This window comes from Anopheles maculipalpis, chromosome 3RL, assembly GCF_943734695.1.
Source record: "Anopheles maculipalpis chromosome 3RL, idAnoMacuDA_375_x, whole genome shotgun sequence".
NCBI classification, from domain to species: domain Eukaryota; kingdom Metazoa; phylum Arthropoda; class Insecta; order Diptera; family Culicidae; genus Anopheles; species Anopheles maculipalpis.
The window spans coordinates 16,183,383-16,202,425 of NC_064872.1; the positions used below are offsets into that span (position 1 = coordinate 16,183,383).

At 42.1% G+C, this 19,043-nt stretch overlaps 2 protein-coding genes across 2 annotated transcripts in view; both read left to right on the forward strand.

Moving 5' to 3' along the window:
* LOC126564902 (cyclin-Y-like protein 1) overlaps nucleotides 1–964 on the forward strand; it is a 326,841-nt gene extending 325,877 nt beyond the window's left edge. Inside the window, exon 2 of the mRNA XM_050222027.1 lies at nucleotides 955–964. The gene's annotated coding sequence lies outside the window, so the exon portion shown is untranslated. The remainder of the gene's footprint in view (nucleotides 1–954) is intronic.
* A 2,881-nt stretch (nucleotides 965–3,845) lies between these two features.
* Nucleotides 3,846–10,676, forward strand: LOC126565870 (uncharacterized). The gene is made up of 5 exons (XM_050223080.1): nucleotides 3,846–4,084; nucleotides 9,111–9,464; nucleotides 9,547–9,862; nucleotides 10,021–10,240; nucleotides 10,469–10,676. Exons 1-5 carry the CDS (start codon nucleotides 3,878–3,880, stop codon nucleotides 10,674–10,676), a joined length of 1,305 nt encoding a protein of 434 aa, XP_050079037.1. The 5' UTR covers nucleotides 3,846–3,877.
* The last annotated feature ends 8,367 nt before the right edge of the window (nucleotides 10,677–19,043 follow it).

The window sequence follows — 19,043 nt, forward strand, 5'->3', positions numbered from 1 at the left end:
CGCTTTCTCATCTTATGTCTTTAGGGCACTGGTATGCTAACAGTGACAGCAGCAGCAGCAGTCGCATCGTCCCGGCACGAAAGACGGACCACACCGTCGCCGCCGGTAATAGACCAACTAATTTGATCCAACAGCATAAGACTCGAACCCCTTCCCGGCATACATTGCGAGCCCAGTATTTAGATAGCCGCTTCCCTTCCCACATTCAGCGGGTGACCTGTTCCAGACGCTTCACCTCAGGCTTTTTATTGCGTTCGGTGCGGGATGTGAAGGAAGCTACCGCAGCCAACCCCCGACCAAACACTAATCATTAAGTGGAGAGAGAAATTAAATAACACCTTCAGTTCCCGTGTTGCCGTTTTTCCACGGAAAATCCTAGGCCTGCTAGCGGGGACAAGAAATTGGCACTTGGAAAAACAACCGTCAACAGTAATCGAATAATTGTTTTCCTGAGCGTATAGCCTCATCCTAGTACAGTCGCTTGGGATAGGAGATTTGCCACGTTAAATCAACTCGTTTCGAGCATCGTGGCCCCATTTTGTGGCTTCGTGGCTTCTGTCACCGTGTAATTAAAACTTTCGCCTCTTAGATGGTCATTTAAGATACCTTCGCTTGGCCAAAATTGGAACCCGATTGTGGTTCGCTCGTTTAGGCATAGTTTTGTAACTAAAAACGGTGTAGCATTAATTAAAATTTCATGTTTGGTTTTTGGCGAGCTTCCTGCCAGGCCTCTCGGCTTCAGTTGCACAGAAAAAGCTTCCGGAGTTGGAGGATTATTGTTTGCTTTTAGCATTCCTTTGTGGTGGCGCGAACGCGGTTTGCGCGGTTTGGCGCAGCTTAGTGACGAAATGGACCACATTAATGGCGTTCTGTTCGGGGAAGAAAGATGAGAAAAATTCGACCACGACTCCGGTACGTACGCTTTGCGGAGAGGAGGAACAGACATGCGCGGAGAGGGTTCGCGACCTCAAGCGGATTAGTGTCAATTACTTCAGCTACGAAAATACGATAACGGTGTGTGATTTTCGGTGTTTGGTAACGAGAAGTTAAATATTATCATTCTCATTAAATTAAACACTTTTATCGATAGTTTTTTAGTTGATTTTATTTGATGTCTTTAACTTCTTATGATAAGTGGTCATATTTATCAACTTATAACGTTTTTGATGCCCTGTTTTAGAGATAATGATAAATCAATTTACCTCGCCCTTGCCCGAATATTGCTGCCAACCTTCACAGTTACGGTTGGACAATTGACTTTCTGCCCCTCTCTCTCTCTCTCTATCACTATCCTGGGCGACAGCAAACAACTTCCCACAAGACGTCAGATTTACCGGAAGTGCCGGATACCTCGGCAAACCACCGTCCGTCTCGCCCAAACTGAAAGGCTGAAACACAAACACGAAAGTCATCGTTGGTGAAGCAGTTTTGGGCCACAGTTTCGGGCCACATTATCCTATAAATAAAGAAATCATGATTACCCATCGTGGTTCGAGCTGAGCGCGATTGCTCAACGGCTCCCGCCTTTCGTTACATCCGTGATGGGATGAAATTGGCAAATTGGCAATGTGACGTGCGGTCCGCGCCAATCGCGGCAACCGTTGCTTTGGACTGTCCCATTTCATTAGGTACACTGCTCAACCGTAATTTAGTGGATCAATCGAACGCTGCAACACGGAACTGGAGAGTACTTTGGGGGAAGCTGTTTAAGGGTGGACAATTGAAATAAATCAAAGAGGTAGAGCAAGCAGCCGTTTATAACGTCCAATTATGTTTGCCTTTAGAGTTATATCTGTACGAACAATGATGTTTTATTTAACGTGGATAAGATAAATAGTGAAAGTATAATTTAACGCATAGTTTAAGTAATATAATTTAAGCAAAAATAAATCCTAACCGTTTAAGCACATTTTTTACGGTCAATTGTACTGTACACTCAAGAACTTCCACCCCAAAACAATTGACCGGGAGGTACAGTGTGTGGTAGGTCCAGTTTTGATTCGAAAATTACCACCAACAACTCCACGGTTGGAAAAAAGGCCAAGGTCATAGTCGAGCGGATGTGTTTGTCCGTGGCAGTGACATGTGGTCCTCTTACGTGTTGAACCGTTGCATGCAGACATCGTCGAGTGTAGACGATACTGCATTTGTGTGATTGCGGGTGTACGTGTGACGAATGTGAAGAGGAAAAGGGTCACCGACGATACCGTTTAATATCCAGCAGTAGAAGCGCTACAAAAAAACGCCAGTGTGCAAACATAACCTCACTGAGCAATGGTCCTATGTTCACTGAGGGTTTATTTAAACGGTGAATATATATTGGTTTTCCCGCCGTTCGGTGTACGGTGTACGCTTGCTTACCGCTTTTTGACCTTCATTATCTCTTACCTGAGTTATCATACTGCTGTTATCAATCTTGAGCATTTTTTGATAAAAAACAATCAACGGCCCTGTTGGTGCGAATTTTAAATTCATTCACCTTTTACGCCTATTTTTTCGCCCGGTGTTTAAAGTGCAGCCGATCCGATCAGTTAAAACTCGTTTACACCTTGACTGCACTGCGCACATTGTATCAAAGTTCGGTCTCAAGAGAGGTACTAAAATTGTGGCAGGTTTTGTTATCGATGATGATTTTTGGTGGTAAAATTCTCCTTCCTCATTGTGGGAGTGACTTTTTGCCATGCAGCTAGAGGTAGAAAAGGTGGAAAAAGAGCAAAAGAAAGCAATCCCATTGTAGCTTATCTTAAGTATGGTCAAATTTGCTTATGGTGCTCCTGAGAGCTATTATCACTGTGGAGCGTTAACGATTTGGTTTAAATGGCACATTGTTTAAATGCGCCTTTTTTTTGGGTTGACAAAAAAAATTGGTACTTATTTTACGTCACTTCCATTGCTAATAAACTATTTTTAAAATATTGTAATGTGGATAGCTTTCCAAAATAAGGCACATTATAAAGTTTACTAAGTTTTTTAAAATATTTTTTTTTAGAAAAGCCATCCCAGAAATTTAGCTCAAATGTCGATGAATGTCCTTAAGACAAAGAAAAATATAGACTTGTTGAAAGGTTCCTCAAAAAGATTATCTTAAACGAATAATTATTTCAATCAACTTTGAATCCCAGTGCATTATAAGCGAGCATCATCTGTGCAACTGATTCACAAGTATAGTAAGCGGCTATGATTTTAAAAATCTTTGCGAGATAAGACGGCTAATGTTATCCAAATTGATGTCTTACTTAGGAAGGTATTTAAGTTCAATTGAGGATTGTAAATATTTTATATCTCTCCTTAAATTCATTTTCTATCATAACTAAATGCATTACAACCCATGCGCTTTCTAGAATTTAAATTAATAAAATAATTCGCCCCTTACTTAATCAACAGTCCGCCATCAAGATCAGTTTTGGCGCGCTCTTTCCCACATGCACATGCTGCTGCTCCATGCAATCGTTGACGGAATTGTGCACCCACGACTGTGTTTCGCGCTTGTTTCGGACGCCTCGGAGTCGCGCATCCCATGAACTCTCGGTACGGGCTCGGTCGTATTCCATCGTCACTTGTTTAGACGCCGACCCGTGGGTGAACTCTGTGACGGTGAACCGTCGAGCAAAGCATCAGTCGTTTCGCACATCTCGACCCGTTTGGTCCGATAGCAATCTTGCTCGAGTACACATACACGGTTCGAGTTCCGAACGTTTCGAATCGTTTTTAGCGAAGGCACAATAAAAATAACGCCGCGTAATCGCGTTAGCTTGAAACCGGGCGCGCGCGTGCTTCCCGCTAGCGTTATCTTCCAGTCACGCGTGCACCATTACTTGTGGCTTAGAATTGGTTTTGGTTTTCGGCTGACGAAGCGCCAGATTTACACCCCAAAACGATGCCGTCCATTCCACCGCCACCGATTCGCGATCTGGACGGTTTGCTAGCAACGGTCCTGCCCGAGGGCACGCGTGTGCTTGGTTACGAGTCGGAGTTTCTTACCGCACCCGGAGACAACTACGGTAGCACGATGCTGGCCGTTACGGTGCGTACAACAACGCGCCCTGCTTCACCAACATCAACCGCGGAACTCACCGAGCAGAAGGTAAACGATGCTGCCTGCTAAATGTCTGGCAAGGTGATTGCCCACACTGTCGCCTGAAAGTGTAGTTATTTCCGTTCTCTGACATCGATGACATCTTGATTGTGTGCGTGTGTGTGTGTGTGTGGGCTGTAAGTGTGCTTAAGATCCTCTTAGTTAATGCTGGACGAGGAGTAAATTAATCAACTGGAAATGAATGGAGGCGCCTGGTCCCTCACCAATAACTCCCTTGCTCCATGAGTGTTTCTGTAGAAAAGTGGAAAGCAGCGTACATGAGTAACGATGTAAACTTCAGCAGAAAAGAAGACGACCAAGTCAATGAGTACATATTAATCATAACAAAAATTCGTCCCCTAAGGAAACGATCGGAAGAAACACCACCACGTGGTGAATGTGATGGAGGCGCCTGGTAGGTTTCAGATGAGTGCATAGGCGAGCTCTGTCACTCTATTTCTGCAGCTGTTCGTAAGAAAACTGCCATACCAATTAGTGTGCTCGAATGGACAATCTTCACTAGATTCAAACAATCGGAAAGCATCGCAAAAAATGAGTAATTTCATAGCAAAGCTAGAACACTCGTTTCCCCTAGTTCCAGTGAGCTGTTAAGTGGTTATCAAGAGTGAATGGTTAATCGAATTAAAACCATCCTTCCCTAACATCTTCAACATCGTGTGCAGAGTTTCTCGTGACGCAAGAAAGTGGTTACAACGAATCACACACACACCCACACACGTATTCGTCCCTCCATTTTTACTGTGCCACCACACCATAATGCTGGGTGTCGGGTTAAAGCATGTGATAGGAAAAGCAAAAATCATCACCCCCTCCGTAAAGTCGTAACCGTAGCCTCGGTGTGTTGTGTCATCGGAATGGGTTGGCCCCATAAATTGTAAATTAAATCCTCTCGGCATCAAAAAAGCTCTTTGCGCGCTTTTGCTCCTATTCGGGACAGGGGAATGGAAGAGGAATAAAGGGGCATCAGTTGTGTCGAAGATAAATGATGTCGTCTCCTGTTGCTGATGCCGTATGCTCTAGAAAAGTGGCAGCAAGGCACGTACCTACATACATGGCAGTGCTGACAGAATCAGAAGCGTTGTTGGTTTATGTTGGTTTGAAAAAAAAAAAAAAACGGGCAAACTGTTGAGCTCTCGCTGCTCGCTTGTTGCTGATATGTGGCCATGGTTCATTTTTCACTCCCGATTTCGATCGCAAGACAGAAGGTTTATTGTTGAACGTATAAAAATACTATGACCGTATAATTTATACCACGCCATCGTATCTTTGGAATCGAACTATCGATTGCAATTTCAGTGTCACATCCATCTAGTCTAGCTGGTACGCTAGATTCTCCTTGTATGAATGGCGTGTGAATGTGTATCTACTTATGTACATTCTATTAGATTTCTCGCCATCTCAAGGGTGCTTATGATTGCGTCTTTCACTTGTGAAGAAGGATTCTGGATTTTATCGGATTTCTCGACGAAGTCCTTGAAATTCACCGACACGTTTACTTGCTTTCATCACAAAGCGGCAAATGGAATGATAAAGTAGTCGGATCGAAGAGTGATGTTTCATGTTTTGTTATCTTTAATTGGCATTGATCAATACCTTGCGTTAAAATTTTGACAAATGGATACCAAATCCAGACGGGAGCCAGTGCGTGCGTCAAACACAAAGACATTGAACATCGATACAGCAGCATCTTCATGAAATCAAGAAGCGAGATATGGCTAAGCAGGAGATAAACACGCCTTTGGGTGGCGATGGTGATGGGGGAGGGGGGGGGGGGGGAGGTGGCTTGTAAACGCCATTCAAATGGACATATAATGTTATTTAAAGACGTAATCCGTTACGTTTTTTTCCTGCTTCGGAATCTCGATGTTTCACGTGTTGCTTCATTAAGAAAGGCGTGAAAATTGCAGCGAAACAATATTTCAACCCGAAAGGAAGGGAAAAACTTTTTCTGTCCCGACTAAACAGGCAACAGGTGAATGCGTGCCATGAAAGATGATTTATCGCTCTTCCCAATTATATCCCTTTCCCCCGGGGCTCTCTTATCCATCGGAAAGTATTTCGAAAGACCATGTGTTTTTTATCTTTCCCTGTCTTTGTGATTCTACTGGTAGCAACCGCTCCTAACCTTGAAAGGGGAGCGACCTGCAAAAGGGCTGTTTTCTGGTTTTCTGATTTATTTTCCATTCTTCTTTCTTGGACGGAAAAATAGAAAGCACGTTTCACTCGTGATAATGACGTGACGACGATTGGAGGAACTGAAGCAAAGAGAGAGAAAGAGAGAAAAACATTTCCTTCCAACCACGTGCTAATGGGCCGGAAAACATTTTCGTCCGAAGGCGCAAGGTGGTTCGAGTCGTATACGTCTTGTTGTGTCTGTTGCGTGTAAGAGAGTGTTTGTGGGAGCTGTACAACAGTGTGGTGCATTGTGTTGTACTACGAAATAGATTTTCTATTGCAAGTGTTTATTTATTTTTGAAGGAGAAGTTAAATACGGACAAAGTTTTTCCCACAGCCTGTGCCATTTTATTTGGCGCCATTTTTCGGCGAACCGCTGTCTTGCTACCTCAAACCAGAAGTACACTTAATTATTTTCATACTAATTGACGGATTGTTTAATGATTCACCGGAATCAAACTTGATGCTGCGAGCCAACACATTTTTCGCGGAATTTCGTTTCGCGTTCGGATATTTAAAACGCTTTTCACGGAATGCTAGTTGGTATGCGTCCTTCGTGCGGAGCAACAAAAAAAAAAAAGTAACAACAGACCGTAACCTCCTACATCGAGAAGAGTGCAAAAATAACAACAGCATGATTATTTTCTCTCCCTCTTTGTGCATCTTTTCCTTGCACGAACATGTACATATTTCAAAAGTCCTTCCTTCAGGGCAGCCATCATCGCTTTTTTCTGCCATTATGTTGCCGTAAGATCAGCTCTTAACAGCCCTTCCCGCTGGACATGTGGCACGTGGTAGTGTTTTTTCATTAAATTTTTGACCTGCCGAAATTCCATCCTGCCCAATTCGGATTGAATCTGCCTATCTGCGGTGCGATCCGTCTCAGGTTTGGGTGCGATAAATAAGTGGAAAAATCGAGTAATAGGTGAAAAAAAACGGTAACAGAACGAAAAAGCAGGTCAGACTCGAACTGTACCAATCAAAATTGGGAAGTTCCTTTATTTTTCGTTTCTCACTGCTTGACTGCTACCGTAGGAAATGACCGGAAACAGCTGCTTATAGCAAGACAGCCAGCACGCCCACCAGTTAGCCCCAAGCGGTAACTTCACTTACACTTTGTACCGAGTGTCGAAGTGATTTATTGAAAGCATTTTTTCTCAGTTTCCTTTTTTTCTGTGTCGTTGTTCATATTCCTTCAACTGCACCGTTTACGGTCGTTCGTCTCCGTAAAAATGTGATGCTTCAGTTGATGCAAATGGAGCTTTTTTGTTGTTGGTTGGGCCCGTTTGCCTTTTCAAAAGCTACTTTAAAGATGTTTGTGTGCCCTTTTCGGTCTTCGTTGATGATGGTCCAGGCGATTGGATATGTTTCTTTAAGTTTTCCGCTTTCTGGGAAACTGAAGTCCTGAGTAGCGTAGAGTAATCTTTGCGATTCTTCATATTTTTGAATATTTTGTCGATAAGCTTGTTACTTCAAATTGAATGATAACAAGCTGCACAACCTTTAAGTACGATTTAATTTTTAGTTTTCTTCTAGCGTATGCTAGCGTAAAAACAAGCGTGAATTCGTACAGCAATACAGCATCTTATGTATTAAAAAGAAAATGGATTTTTTCTAGAATTTTGGTTAAAACATAAAAAGGATTTAGTCGTCCGGTAGGTTCTCTCGATGAAAAGTCTATTGATCACTAATCAGAAAATCACCGTAAGCCGCACATTTAGGATGATTACCACTTGACCAGCTTCGTCTTAGACACGAGCAGCGAGTTTTCTATCCATCTAACAATATCTATTTTATCCATGATCTTCTTCACCGTTCAAAAGATTTTTGTGGCCCTTGTGACTTATGGGTTCAGAAAGATAAGCCTTCTCTCGGTGTCCGTAGAGTCTCCTCATGAAGTGTCTACTAAATTTTACACTTTAAGAACTCTTTTGGGAGAATAGCATTTATCCCCATCTTACTGCAGAAGCTAAAAAATATTGCAAATCTCAAATTGCTTATAAATTATAAATTACACTCGCTGGACAATTAACAACAAGTCAGATTCCACAGACTTGACCAGCATCACCTGTGCCAGAAAATATAACTTTTTGGAGCATTTAGAGCATTTAAATATATTCAAACTAATATACCCAATTGGGACACATCGCTAGAATTGAGGAAAAGGTATGACAAACCAAACAAACGGCAGGCCCTTCCGTGTTGCCGGAAAAAAACTTGATTTTTCCGATTCCAGCCATCACAGCGTTGTCCCTCCTTTGTAATCATATCTCATAGCACATCTTTACAACACCAATGAAGCCTCCAGTCGTTCGTACTATTCGTGTTTAAAGATTGTAGTTTAGCATATGTCAAGCCCTGCGTCAACAAAAGCACCGTTGAGGATTTAGTTAAAGCAGCGTAAGTTCATCCAGATAGCAATGTTGCGGTAAAGATATCACGAGTACTTTGGAGGAGAGTTTGGATAAACATTGTCTTAGGTAAAGGATATCTTTGTTTTCTCGTGTTAATCGTAGAACAACCCTAAAGTTCTTGCCTTACCAATCGGACGAAACAATAGAGAATAAATTTTCCACACCCGACCGCTGTTCATGCTTGAAGATATCGGCTGTAAAGTACTGATTACTTCCGTCAATATATGAGATTACCTTTTAAACATTTGCATATTTGAGTATTGTTTGGAATAAGCCCAATATTGTCCTGGCGGTCCTTTGGTAACAGCGCCGATCTTTACAAGACACGACCGGGGTTTTAGTCCCTGGTGGATCTTTCCTCAATAGACAGTCCAACTACGTGGTTTGAAAAATATTTTCCTCCTATTCACGTCTTGCTTCAACAGGATGCAACAGATACGGACGTCGAATTACTGCATCTCGTAGCAAAGATGCGGCCGAGCAGCGAAGAATTCTTGGAGATCTTTCAAATCGACACAACCTTCGTGAAGGAAGCCGCCGTCTATCTGAAGATCGTGCCCACACTCTTGGCCCTACAGCGCGAACAAGGCTACGATGGGAAGGATGAGCTGATCGATGTGTTCTGCCGCTGTTACAACGCCCGCGTATCGCTTGACCCATCGGTGGAAAAGGTGGACCAGGACGGTGTGATGTTGTTCGAGAACTTAAAGCTGGCCGGATACGTTACGGCCGACCGTCGCCAAGGGTTCAATCGAGAGCTGGCCCGGTACGTGCTGCAGGTAAGCGTCACAAGAAGCGTGGCTGCATATGATTGGCTCCGTCAAGTGGGTCTTTGTTTCACACCGTTTCCCATTTTAACAGAAGCTGGCCCTGTTCCATGCGATTCCGATAGCGCTGCGCTACCTGAAACCGGAAGTGTTCGAGGCGGGCATCCATAAGTACCTCGTTAAGATTGATATCGATGCGGGCCTGAGTCCGGAGACGCTGCGACAGATGATGGATGTGTTTCGGCAGGATATTGTGCGGACCGGCGTGGAGCGAGGGTTAGCCGACCGGGCCTACGCCAAGATAAATGAGTGCCATCGACGCCAGGCGCAGCTTATCTCGGACCAGCTGACCGTCTACTGTACGATGCTGCACAACGACCTGTGGGTGAACAACATGATGATCAAATATGGTAATGTGCTTTTCCAATTCCCTGTCGGAACGGATGGTCGACGAAATGGCCTAGCCGTTAAGATACTGTCGCCCCTATCAAAATCATAAAACTAACAACGCGAGTGTCCTTTTCGGTGCTATTTTTACTTCCCTGCTTTTGCGAACCCATTTCAACAGATACGGACGGGAAGACACCGTGCAGCTTGAAGTTTGTCGACTTCCAGCTGATTCAAATGGACTCACTCGTACGGGACGTTATTTTCTTCATCATCACCAGCGTCAACGATCCGGAGCTGGAAACGCAGCTGGACAGCTACTTCGAGTATTACTTCCAGCAGCTGGCCGCAAACATGGCACGGCTGCAGTTTCCCAACCCAGGGGACTTGACACTCGAAAGGTGAGCCTGTTTGTGTGTGCTTTTTTAGATTGGGATCGAACGCATTAGGTTTCCGCTGTTTGCCCAAAAGTGTTTTTTTTTGCCTCCCAGGGCAGGCCTCTTGTTTGTCGGCGGGCGAAAACGAAAGCAATTAATTATCGGCACGCATGACCGCTGACAAACTTGGTGGGTGGGACATTCTATTTTTCTAAATTAATTTTTCTTTTCTTGGCCAACGACCATTTGCAGCTTTCGGGAGGAGATCGATCGGGTGGCTCCGTACGAGCTGTATCACATCGTCTCGATGCTGCGTGTTGTGTTGGCGCGCAAAGAATCGATCCCGGACCAGAGCGAACAGGACGCGGCACTGTTTTTCAACGATAATCTGGTGGAGGAGGACTACTACCGGCGGCTGGAGGTGACACTAAGAATGTACGATCAGCGGGGTTGGATTTAAATTTGGATCAAATGATGGATGGTGGAACGAAAAATGAAACGAACAGTTAAATATATTTGAAAGAATTCGTTCAATTAAGCATAATAGAGGTCCCAATGGAATGGTTGATTGGATGTAAATATAGTAGCAGAAGAGACGATAAATAAGAAATAAATGGTAATTTATGTCACGCAATTAAGTAGGGAAAAATAAAAATATATTCGTAATTATCTTAACTGTTATTCTGTATTGCTAGTTTTGCATTGTATAAAAGCGCTTGTTATCACATTTTCATGTCTGAAATTTTGAATAAGATCACCAAATTTAGCTATTGAAGGTAAGTAAAGCAAAACAAAAAGATCATCTACTCAAGGTCAATGAACAATAAAATTTAATTCAGCCACTAAATACTACGAAATCCCATGTAGTTCGAAACAAATTAAAAAGTGGAAAGCCCAGAAGGACAATCCTCTGGGTTGTAATCTTCGTTTATAGTATTTATTTGGAACCCATTTATTGCTGCTACCAAGAACAGTGAGTCTGTACGTTAGGTACGCTCTTCAACGCTTCAATTCATCAGAACGGTGTGTACGGTTGTTTAAAACGGGTTTTTTCATTTAATTGGTTTCATAGTATTTTTTCAAGACAAGATAGTAGTCTTTAAGTGTGTAAGAATTTGTCTTTCTTAGGAACTAATAAAAAATATAGTCTTTTTTTTTTAAACTTGAAGCTTTTTAGTATATAAATTAAAATTTCTTTTTCTTCAATTTATAATAGTTTTCAATAATTTCAAAAAAATTTTTTGAATTACTATTCATTTTTATTTTTAACATTTAAAAACAAATTTGGTTATAATTTTTGTTGTCATTATTCTCAAAATAGTTTGCTTAATTGCAACTAAATATTCTGATTGCAAAAGACACATTATTTTACAGGGAGATTGATGATAAAACCGGTAATTTTGTGTCTTGGGTGAGCTTCAAAGCTTAAAGCTTATGTCCATCGAGCTTAAAGCATCAACGTGAGCTTTTCTGTTTCTATTTCAGCGCTATTGTCATCTCTCTCGACGCGACGTAAGACGTTTGAATGGATTTCAAATTAAAAAAAAAATGTAGTTCCTTCCTGCATGTAGAAATTGAACACAATTTCGTCCGTTATAAACTTTATACGTTGACTTTTAATTAACTATATACAGCGGCTTTAACCATGGGTGTAGGAACTCCACCGGATCTCGCTTGTAGAGGGATCTTTTCAAAGGGGAATCCGATTTAATTCCTTCAAGGGGCCTCAAATTTTTGACTACGCTGTAAACACCTTGTCGCCAAATATCTTAAATGGGACCTCATCTGAAGGACCTCGTGTAAGGAATCGCAAACAAGCAATCTCTCTTACTCAAAACATCTCCTTTGACAAACCTTTCGGAGGACTAGTCACCCTCGAAATCATGTTGTTCAAGTAGTAAAAAAATATCTAAATTTTCAGTGTTTGCATAAAATGTTGCACAACCCATGTTTAAAAAAAATCTTTTTGGTACGTAAGTTAATAGTAAATTAAAATAAAAAATAAATAGTAAATAGTTAAATTAAATTGAGTGAATTAGAGCCACGTATCATCATGCTTTTGCGTCTAATATTATTCGTTCCATATCCTTTCCTATTATCCATTAATTATTGCAGATAAATGAGAAATCCTATTTAGCCAAGCATATCCGATGATTGAGAATCACGGTTATAAGTTTTCTGCTCTAGCCCTCGTCCGCACTGTCGTCAAAAGTGTTCGGGTAGGTCAGGAAATGGACACCATTCGAAACCGTCGCACTCTGCTTTGCTAACCCGTCCCGAAGAAACAACCCACACCGACCGGCCGTAACCAGGGAATCGTTTATTTTTATCTGATTTCGTTCCCTTTCTCTCCGGCAGCACAGCTCTAAACGTCAGCAGACCGTTAAGAAATACACTTTCATCGATTCCGTCTTCTGGCATTGTCTAGCAGCCGGATCATTCTTCTACCGAGTCTGGTCGCTGAGTTTGGGTGCGCGTTTGAGTTCTCACTTTAGGCGCTTCGTGTTTGAAATTGAACAGAAATTTAAATGGTTTCATTTAGCACGCCGGCATCGTGCATTATGTAACATACGATCGCAAAACGGAATGTTCGCTGCATAATGATGGACTCCGTTTCTGGACTTCGAGGTCAGCGAAGAGTCGCAGATAAAGCATTGGAGTAAAGTTGGAGGAGCAGAGAGCACAGCGATGATAGTCTGTCCCATATAGAGGTTCCGTTGCCATTTATCACAATAAAAATTATCACACACATTCATGGGACGGCGCGAATCTAGCACGATGCCCTCTGCGAACGTTTTCGCGCCGATCAAGCTGGCAATTAATTTATCAAACCTGTTTCTTTTTGCTCTTGTTTTGCACTTTTCTAGGGAAAAGTGAAACAGAGAAGAGAAAACCGTCATCAATTTCATGCTGTGCATGAATGAAGGATGATTAAATGGGGGGAGATTTAGTGAAGGGAGGATAGGATCATGCGGATAGGTTACGAGATGTCGGATGCAATTGACCCAAGACTGAGTCCCGTCGAAACATGAGCACTGAATGCATAATGAATGTAGATAATAAATGGTGGCACACGTCGGTCACACACGTAGCGACAACAATGTGTAACGGACCGATGATGCCCTATCAGTTCTCGGGAGTAGCCAGCCAGCGATAGATTGCTATTTAGTGCATTATGATTATGCTTCAACTCAATCACAAACCGATGGATGATTATAAAATTCATTGTAAGATCATTAAAAATTCCATATACACATCGATATTGAGGAACATATAATTATTATATTGATCCAGAAAAAGCACACTGACCGTACGTAGAATAATGAGCCACAATCGGTGTGCGATTCAGGGCAAATTGAGCGCAAAATGAATGACTTTTTGCTGAACTATTCACCGCCATTATCCTTCACCATTTAACGAGGTCAACGAACGGCGCACGGTACGACAAGCGACGGGTAGGAAATTTTGGTACAATTATACGTGAAAAACCAATTTCAGTTGCACTTTTAAGGCTGTTCAATTGTGCAAAAGTTGGCTAGAATCGTTCCAGACTTTCCAGCTCGTAGGCGTACTGCCGTTTGCAGACGGCTGCAAATTTAAATCAATGTAAGAAGGGAAGCTTTTGCTTGGGAAATACACTGGAAGTGCCGATTAACTTCTTGAACTCAACCGGGTGGCCTTGAAAAAGAATGTTTTACTGGGATCTTTGACGCTTCAAGACTATAATATTTCGAAGAAAGGAGAAGCATCTTTCTGTGTTCAATTGTTCCTGTCTTGCAAGAGCGCGGTAGCCTTCAAGAGGCTTCTTAAGAACGATAGTGTAAGCTTCCGGGTGATGATAAAACTGATAGCTGTCGAAGTCTTCGGTGCCGGAGGCAATGAACGCATTATCGCCGGAGGAAAGAAAACGAAGGCTACACATGGACACTCGATAGACGAATGGCAGCAACAAGATGGTGAAGAAATACGCTTTTTTAAATAATTAATAATACTATAAGTGTCATCAATAGTCATTTTATTATCATCTTAAGAAAGGAAAATAAATGTATTTTCATTTTATTGTCATCTGCCAGAATGTAAACAACCATCCGGTTGGGAATTGTTTATAACAGAACAGAAAATAAATCAATCCATGGGAGAAAAAAGTGACCCCACCGTTGCTAAAGTAGTGGTCCACTGCCCTGTCAGCTGTTTAAGCAAAACAAAAACCAATAAAATATCGTTAGCACCTCGCAGTCGGTTGACGCCAGTGTGGGATAAAGCAAAGCATCAATATTGGGTAACGGTGTAATGCAATTTTGTTTTCTTACTGTTTTTTCCTCATCCGCTTTGTTCGATCATTCAAATATGTCCACACTGAATGGTCAGCAACCTCAGCCAAGGTAGCGAAAATGCACAACAGCACCATCCCACAACCATCCACGTCAGTCAAGTGCAGTGGCGAGAAAGTAAGCAGCACTATATGTGTGTCACGTCATCATCTTCGGTCGTTTGCCGTTGGAGGTTGTGGCGTCCTTGAGTCGGCTCGGTCGGCATGCATCGGAGGGATGGATTTTTAAAGGATCAAGGGCTGTTAATACCGCTTGAGTATCGTACACTTGTTTGCGGGGAAGAAACATATGCGCCCAGCGGATGGAAGAAGCCGTTCGGATTAAATGAAGGGCATCATCTACGGAATTACTTCCACAATAGAGAACGTGGATGAGGTTGGTGCGTGCTGGTGCGTTGTAAAACTCTTCAGTAGATTATCGATACTCCATAGGAATGGAGAATGATGAACGGGCTTTGGCAACTGCTGCTATCTAATCCTCCGCAATGGTATAAGAGGCTGGTCTACTTCGCTTGGAATTGCTTTCAGACGAGTCGAGTCGGATGTGAAAATGGTCCTGCAAGTTATAGCTTGGCACAGACATTGTAGGATTAAATTCATCAACATTATTCGGTTTATTTAAAAGCATACAGAATACATCTTTAAGAATTGTAGTATGACAACTCCGTTACTTTAGCATATTCAAGACGAGCTTTTTCTATTAAATATTGTCCTTCCAACTCAAGTCTTTAACATGGCTTCGAAATCGAAAATGGTGCGATCGGTTTTGGAATATGCTTCAGTTTGAGGATTTTGGAATGGTTCTCTAATGATCGTCCGCTGGCCCGGATTGAACCAATTCTACGTTGGACGCTGTGCGTTACAGGGCCTCAAGTCGCTGAACCAGCCAAATTGTAACTCCTAGAGGTTTTTCGTTGCGGGATTCCTGGACAACCTTAGCCTATACATCCCCCCGGAATCACTCCGAGCAAGATCGATGCTATATGTGAAAATTCAGTAGCTACTGGAGCAGCTGAATGAACCAAAACTTCTTGAAAATAATACTCGAAAAGACAAGTGAAAGAGTACTGATGACTCAAGACATTCAAGACCCCAAAAAGGAGTAAAACTCGGGTTTTTTATTTGCTGAGGGAGGCCTTAGTGCTTATACTTGGGTGTTTAAAAATCCACCTTCAACTTGGTAGGATAGGTGTAGATCCATCCAAGAAATCCAACCATTGCTGAAGTAAAACAGTTATCAGATCTTTATAATATTTTTTTGTCTTTTATCTCGAACCTTCGTGATGTCTTGAGATACCAATTTATACATCGAGTTGTAAATTATACATGACTTTTAGCTTATTTTTAACATTTATCCAACGAAACCTTCTAGAATTTTCACAACATAGTCAAATCACGCCATACTTTTGTAATCAAATTATCATAATTCTATAATTTGGGAAACAAACAAGGAAAAACCCCTCTAGCTTACTCAAATCCGATTAAAAGCGTCGCTGGACCGTTGATTGGAAGCTGCAAAGTGCCCAAAACCAGCATGAAAGCGTCCAACGTTCGAGCCCACACCTGAAATTGTGCTGTCTCATTCCGGTGCAAAACAAAACGAACCAATTCAAACGAGTTTGACAAGCTTATGGACAGGCTAGGGGTAGAGAACAAAATACAAAACCAAAATAATACAAAACACTGCAAACCCAGCAACATCCGATCACAGTGGGGAATTCAGGTTTTGCGCAAAGCGCGAGCCAGCGGTTCGTTACCAGGCGCGAGCTCGAACGCGCGCACAGCTCCACGTGTGTATTGCGGGTATGGGCAATGTTGGTGGGATCGGGTTTGCTAGTATGTGTGAGCAGCACGTTATGTAATGTGATTATTTTTAGTGCTTTTCAATCTACCCACACCAGCAGCACAATTCGGTCACCCTTCCATGGATGGCAACTTTTCGGACCGCGAAATAACTTTTGAAGCTCGGTTTTGCTAATGGTCGCCGGTTGTAAAACACAAAGGTCATTCTGGGGTCACCTCGGTGAAAGATATGTAAAGGAGACTCGGTAGATAAGAACGTATGCAAAAACAAACTAAGAAAATTAAAGTTGCGCGTTGTCCAAGTTTGTTATGGTGTCCATTTTACGCTGGGAAGATGCGAGTGAAGCTGATCGAAAATAAGGTGGCGTGATGCTGGTGGCTTGAAGGTCATCCAGTCTGCTGATCAATGATCACGTTCCTGCTTGGAGTTGGGATAAACAACAGGGCAACAACGAAAAATGGTTCCCAAAGAGTGTTGTGAGAGAATTAGTAGCAGAATAGTCCCCAGTTTTAAAAGAAACAAACAAATAAATCTTCTCGCTCAACGATAAGCTAAAATTTTCAATTCAAATGAAACGGAAATTCTAAACACTAATTCTAAATCACTTCAAAATGCTAATCACTAGGCGGTGGAAGATCTCTAAAACAAGCCATTGATCAATTATTTACATCACGTCCATCATCAAACACTATTCACGTTCGAAAATTATGATCAACGATTCAACACCCATTCCCACCTTGGTGCTGGATATTAATAAAAAAGAAAGCGAAAACTCACTCCCTCGTAAATAAAATGCATTCGGGGCCGCAAGACCCGCAGCAGTGGCCACACAAAATCGGAACCGATTTTAACGAGCATAACGCGTGTTTTATGTGCCGCAACCGGTCGCTTTGTTTTGGCATTTCGATGATCCATCCATCCTGCCCGGCGTGATCTACCCAGTGCCGCCCAATCTTGCGGTTTTATGACAATTTTACGGGACAGTTTTACGATCGTTTAATCGGTTCGAGGGGTGGGATAGTTTACAAGACAGTTGCCGGTTGGTTTTGGGTAGTTTTGGGGCCGCTATTACAATATTTTCGGCATTAAATTCCACTCAAAACAAGTGGAAGGGCGGGCGCGTTTAACTAATTGCTCTATCAGCAGGCCGGACCACACGCAACAATGTTGGGGAAGTTAGTTAGCAGTTCATTGAACTGACATGATTAAAATGGTCATAAATTATGGCTTTATAAACATTTTTCATGTTTCAAACAAACGGATAGATTTTTATGGAGCATATAACTGATTTTTGGTAGCTCTTAGGACCCTTCCTGCGCCATTCACACGAACGTCATTGAAGCGACCAATGTGGCCAAACACAGGCGTAAAAACAGCTGAGACACAACAAAAGGAAAAATGACCGAAAGACATTTTTGACCGCTACACCTTGCCATCTGTCCGTCGGCATTCCAGCACCGCTGCCACAACAAACTTAGGCGCCGTTACGGTGACACAGCTTCGCACTCTGCTTCCGTATATTATCGCCTACGATGAGGGTTGCACATTTGCGCCGACGTTGCACCTTGAACGGGCGTTCTTTCTTGTTGCGTTCTTTGTGTCCCCATCCCCGTTGTGTTGTGTCTTCCCGTGCTTGGTTGATGTGTCCGCGTGCAACGCCGTGCCTAACCTTGGCCGATCGAGGAACGTGTACGCATGTGACATTGGGTGCCGAGCGGTTGAGTGTTGATTTTGTTTACGTATCGTTTCGCAGAACTAAATTGAGCGTGGTGCACCGATGATGCAGTGGATGGGATTGTACATTACGGGAAAACTGGTTACGTTTATTTAACATGTTTTTATTTTAGCTACTTTTAAAGATGTTTGATAAGCAATACGGCCAGGCTGTTTGATGTGGCTTGAGGAATGTTTGATGATATAAGACATCTATTATTTTTGTTATTTATCACGTTTTTCAGCTTTTCAAATAAAAAATTTACAATAATTAACTCTATGGAGCTGTCATTACATAATTTTCATTATTTTGTTTGTAAATTATGCTCTTTGCGACTGCGTAGGTTTGATTACATGATACTTAATATATAGTAAAAAAAGAAACGAAATATTGCTAGTACCACGTGTGAAATAATGCAATTACTTTAGTTTTACTATACCTTTGAGTTATTTCTTGTACAATTGTGTGATTTGATGGTTTGCTCGGTGCTAAGGCAATGCCTTAAGGCCCTGTCAGTTTTAATAGACACATGAATTTGGCATAAGCTTTTGATCTTCCATGGACACAGTTGATCATTGAACTCCAGGCTTCTATGGAATTCTGAGTAGATATTTATTATAAAGGATAGTTAATCGTTCAAACTAGGATTTCATTATATTGTGTATAGATTTGCTGCTTTCCGCATTATATCTTGCATTTTTTTTTGTAAGAGGCGTTCACAATCCCATTTCACATCCGAAGTATTTTCTCCATACTTTTTCAGGACATCAGGGACCTATTAACGCTTACTTAAACCTTACTGACAACACGTTTTCCACGGTTTTCCTAGTCAACTTGCAAAGGATCTACCTGGGAAAAATGTTTCCAAGCATTTTGGAAATGCTTGTTGCATCTTCGCACCGAGCTACGAGTCAGGACGACTGTTTTATTTAAAATTTTAAATAATTATGATTCAATTATGTCTTCAAGCAGCAGATTG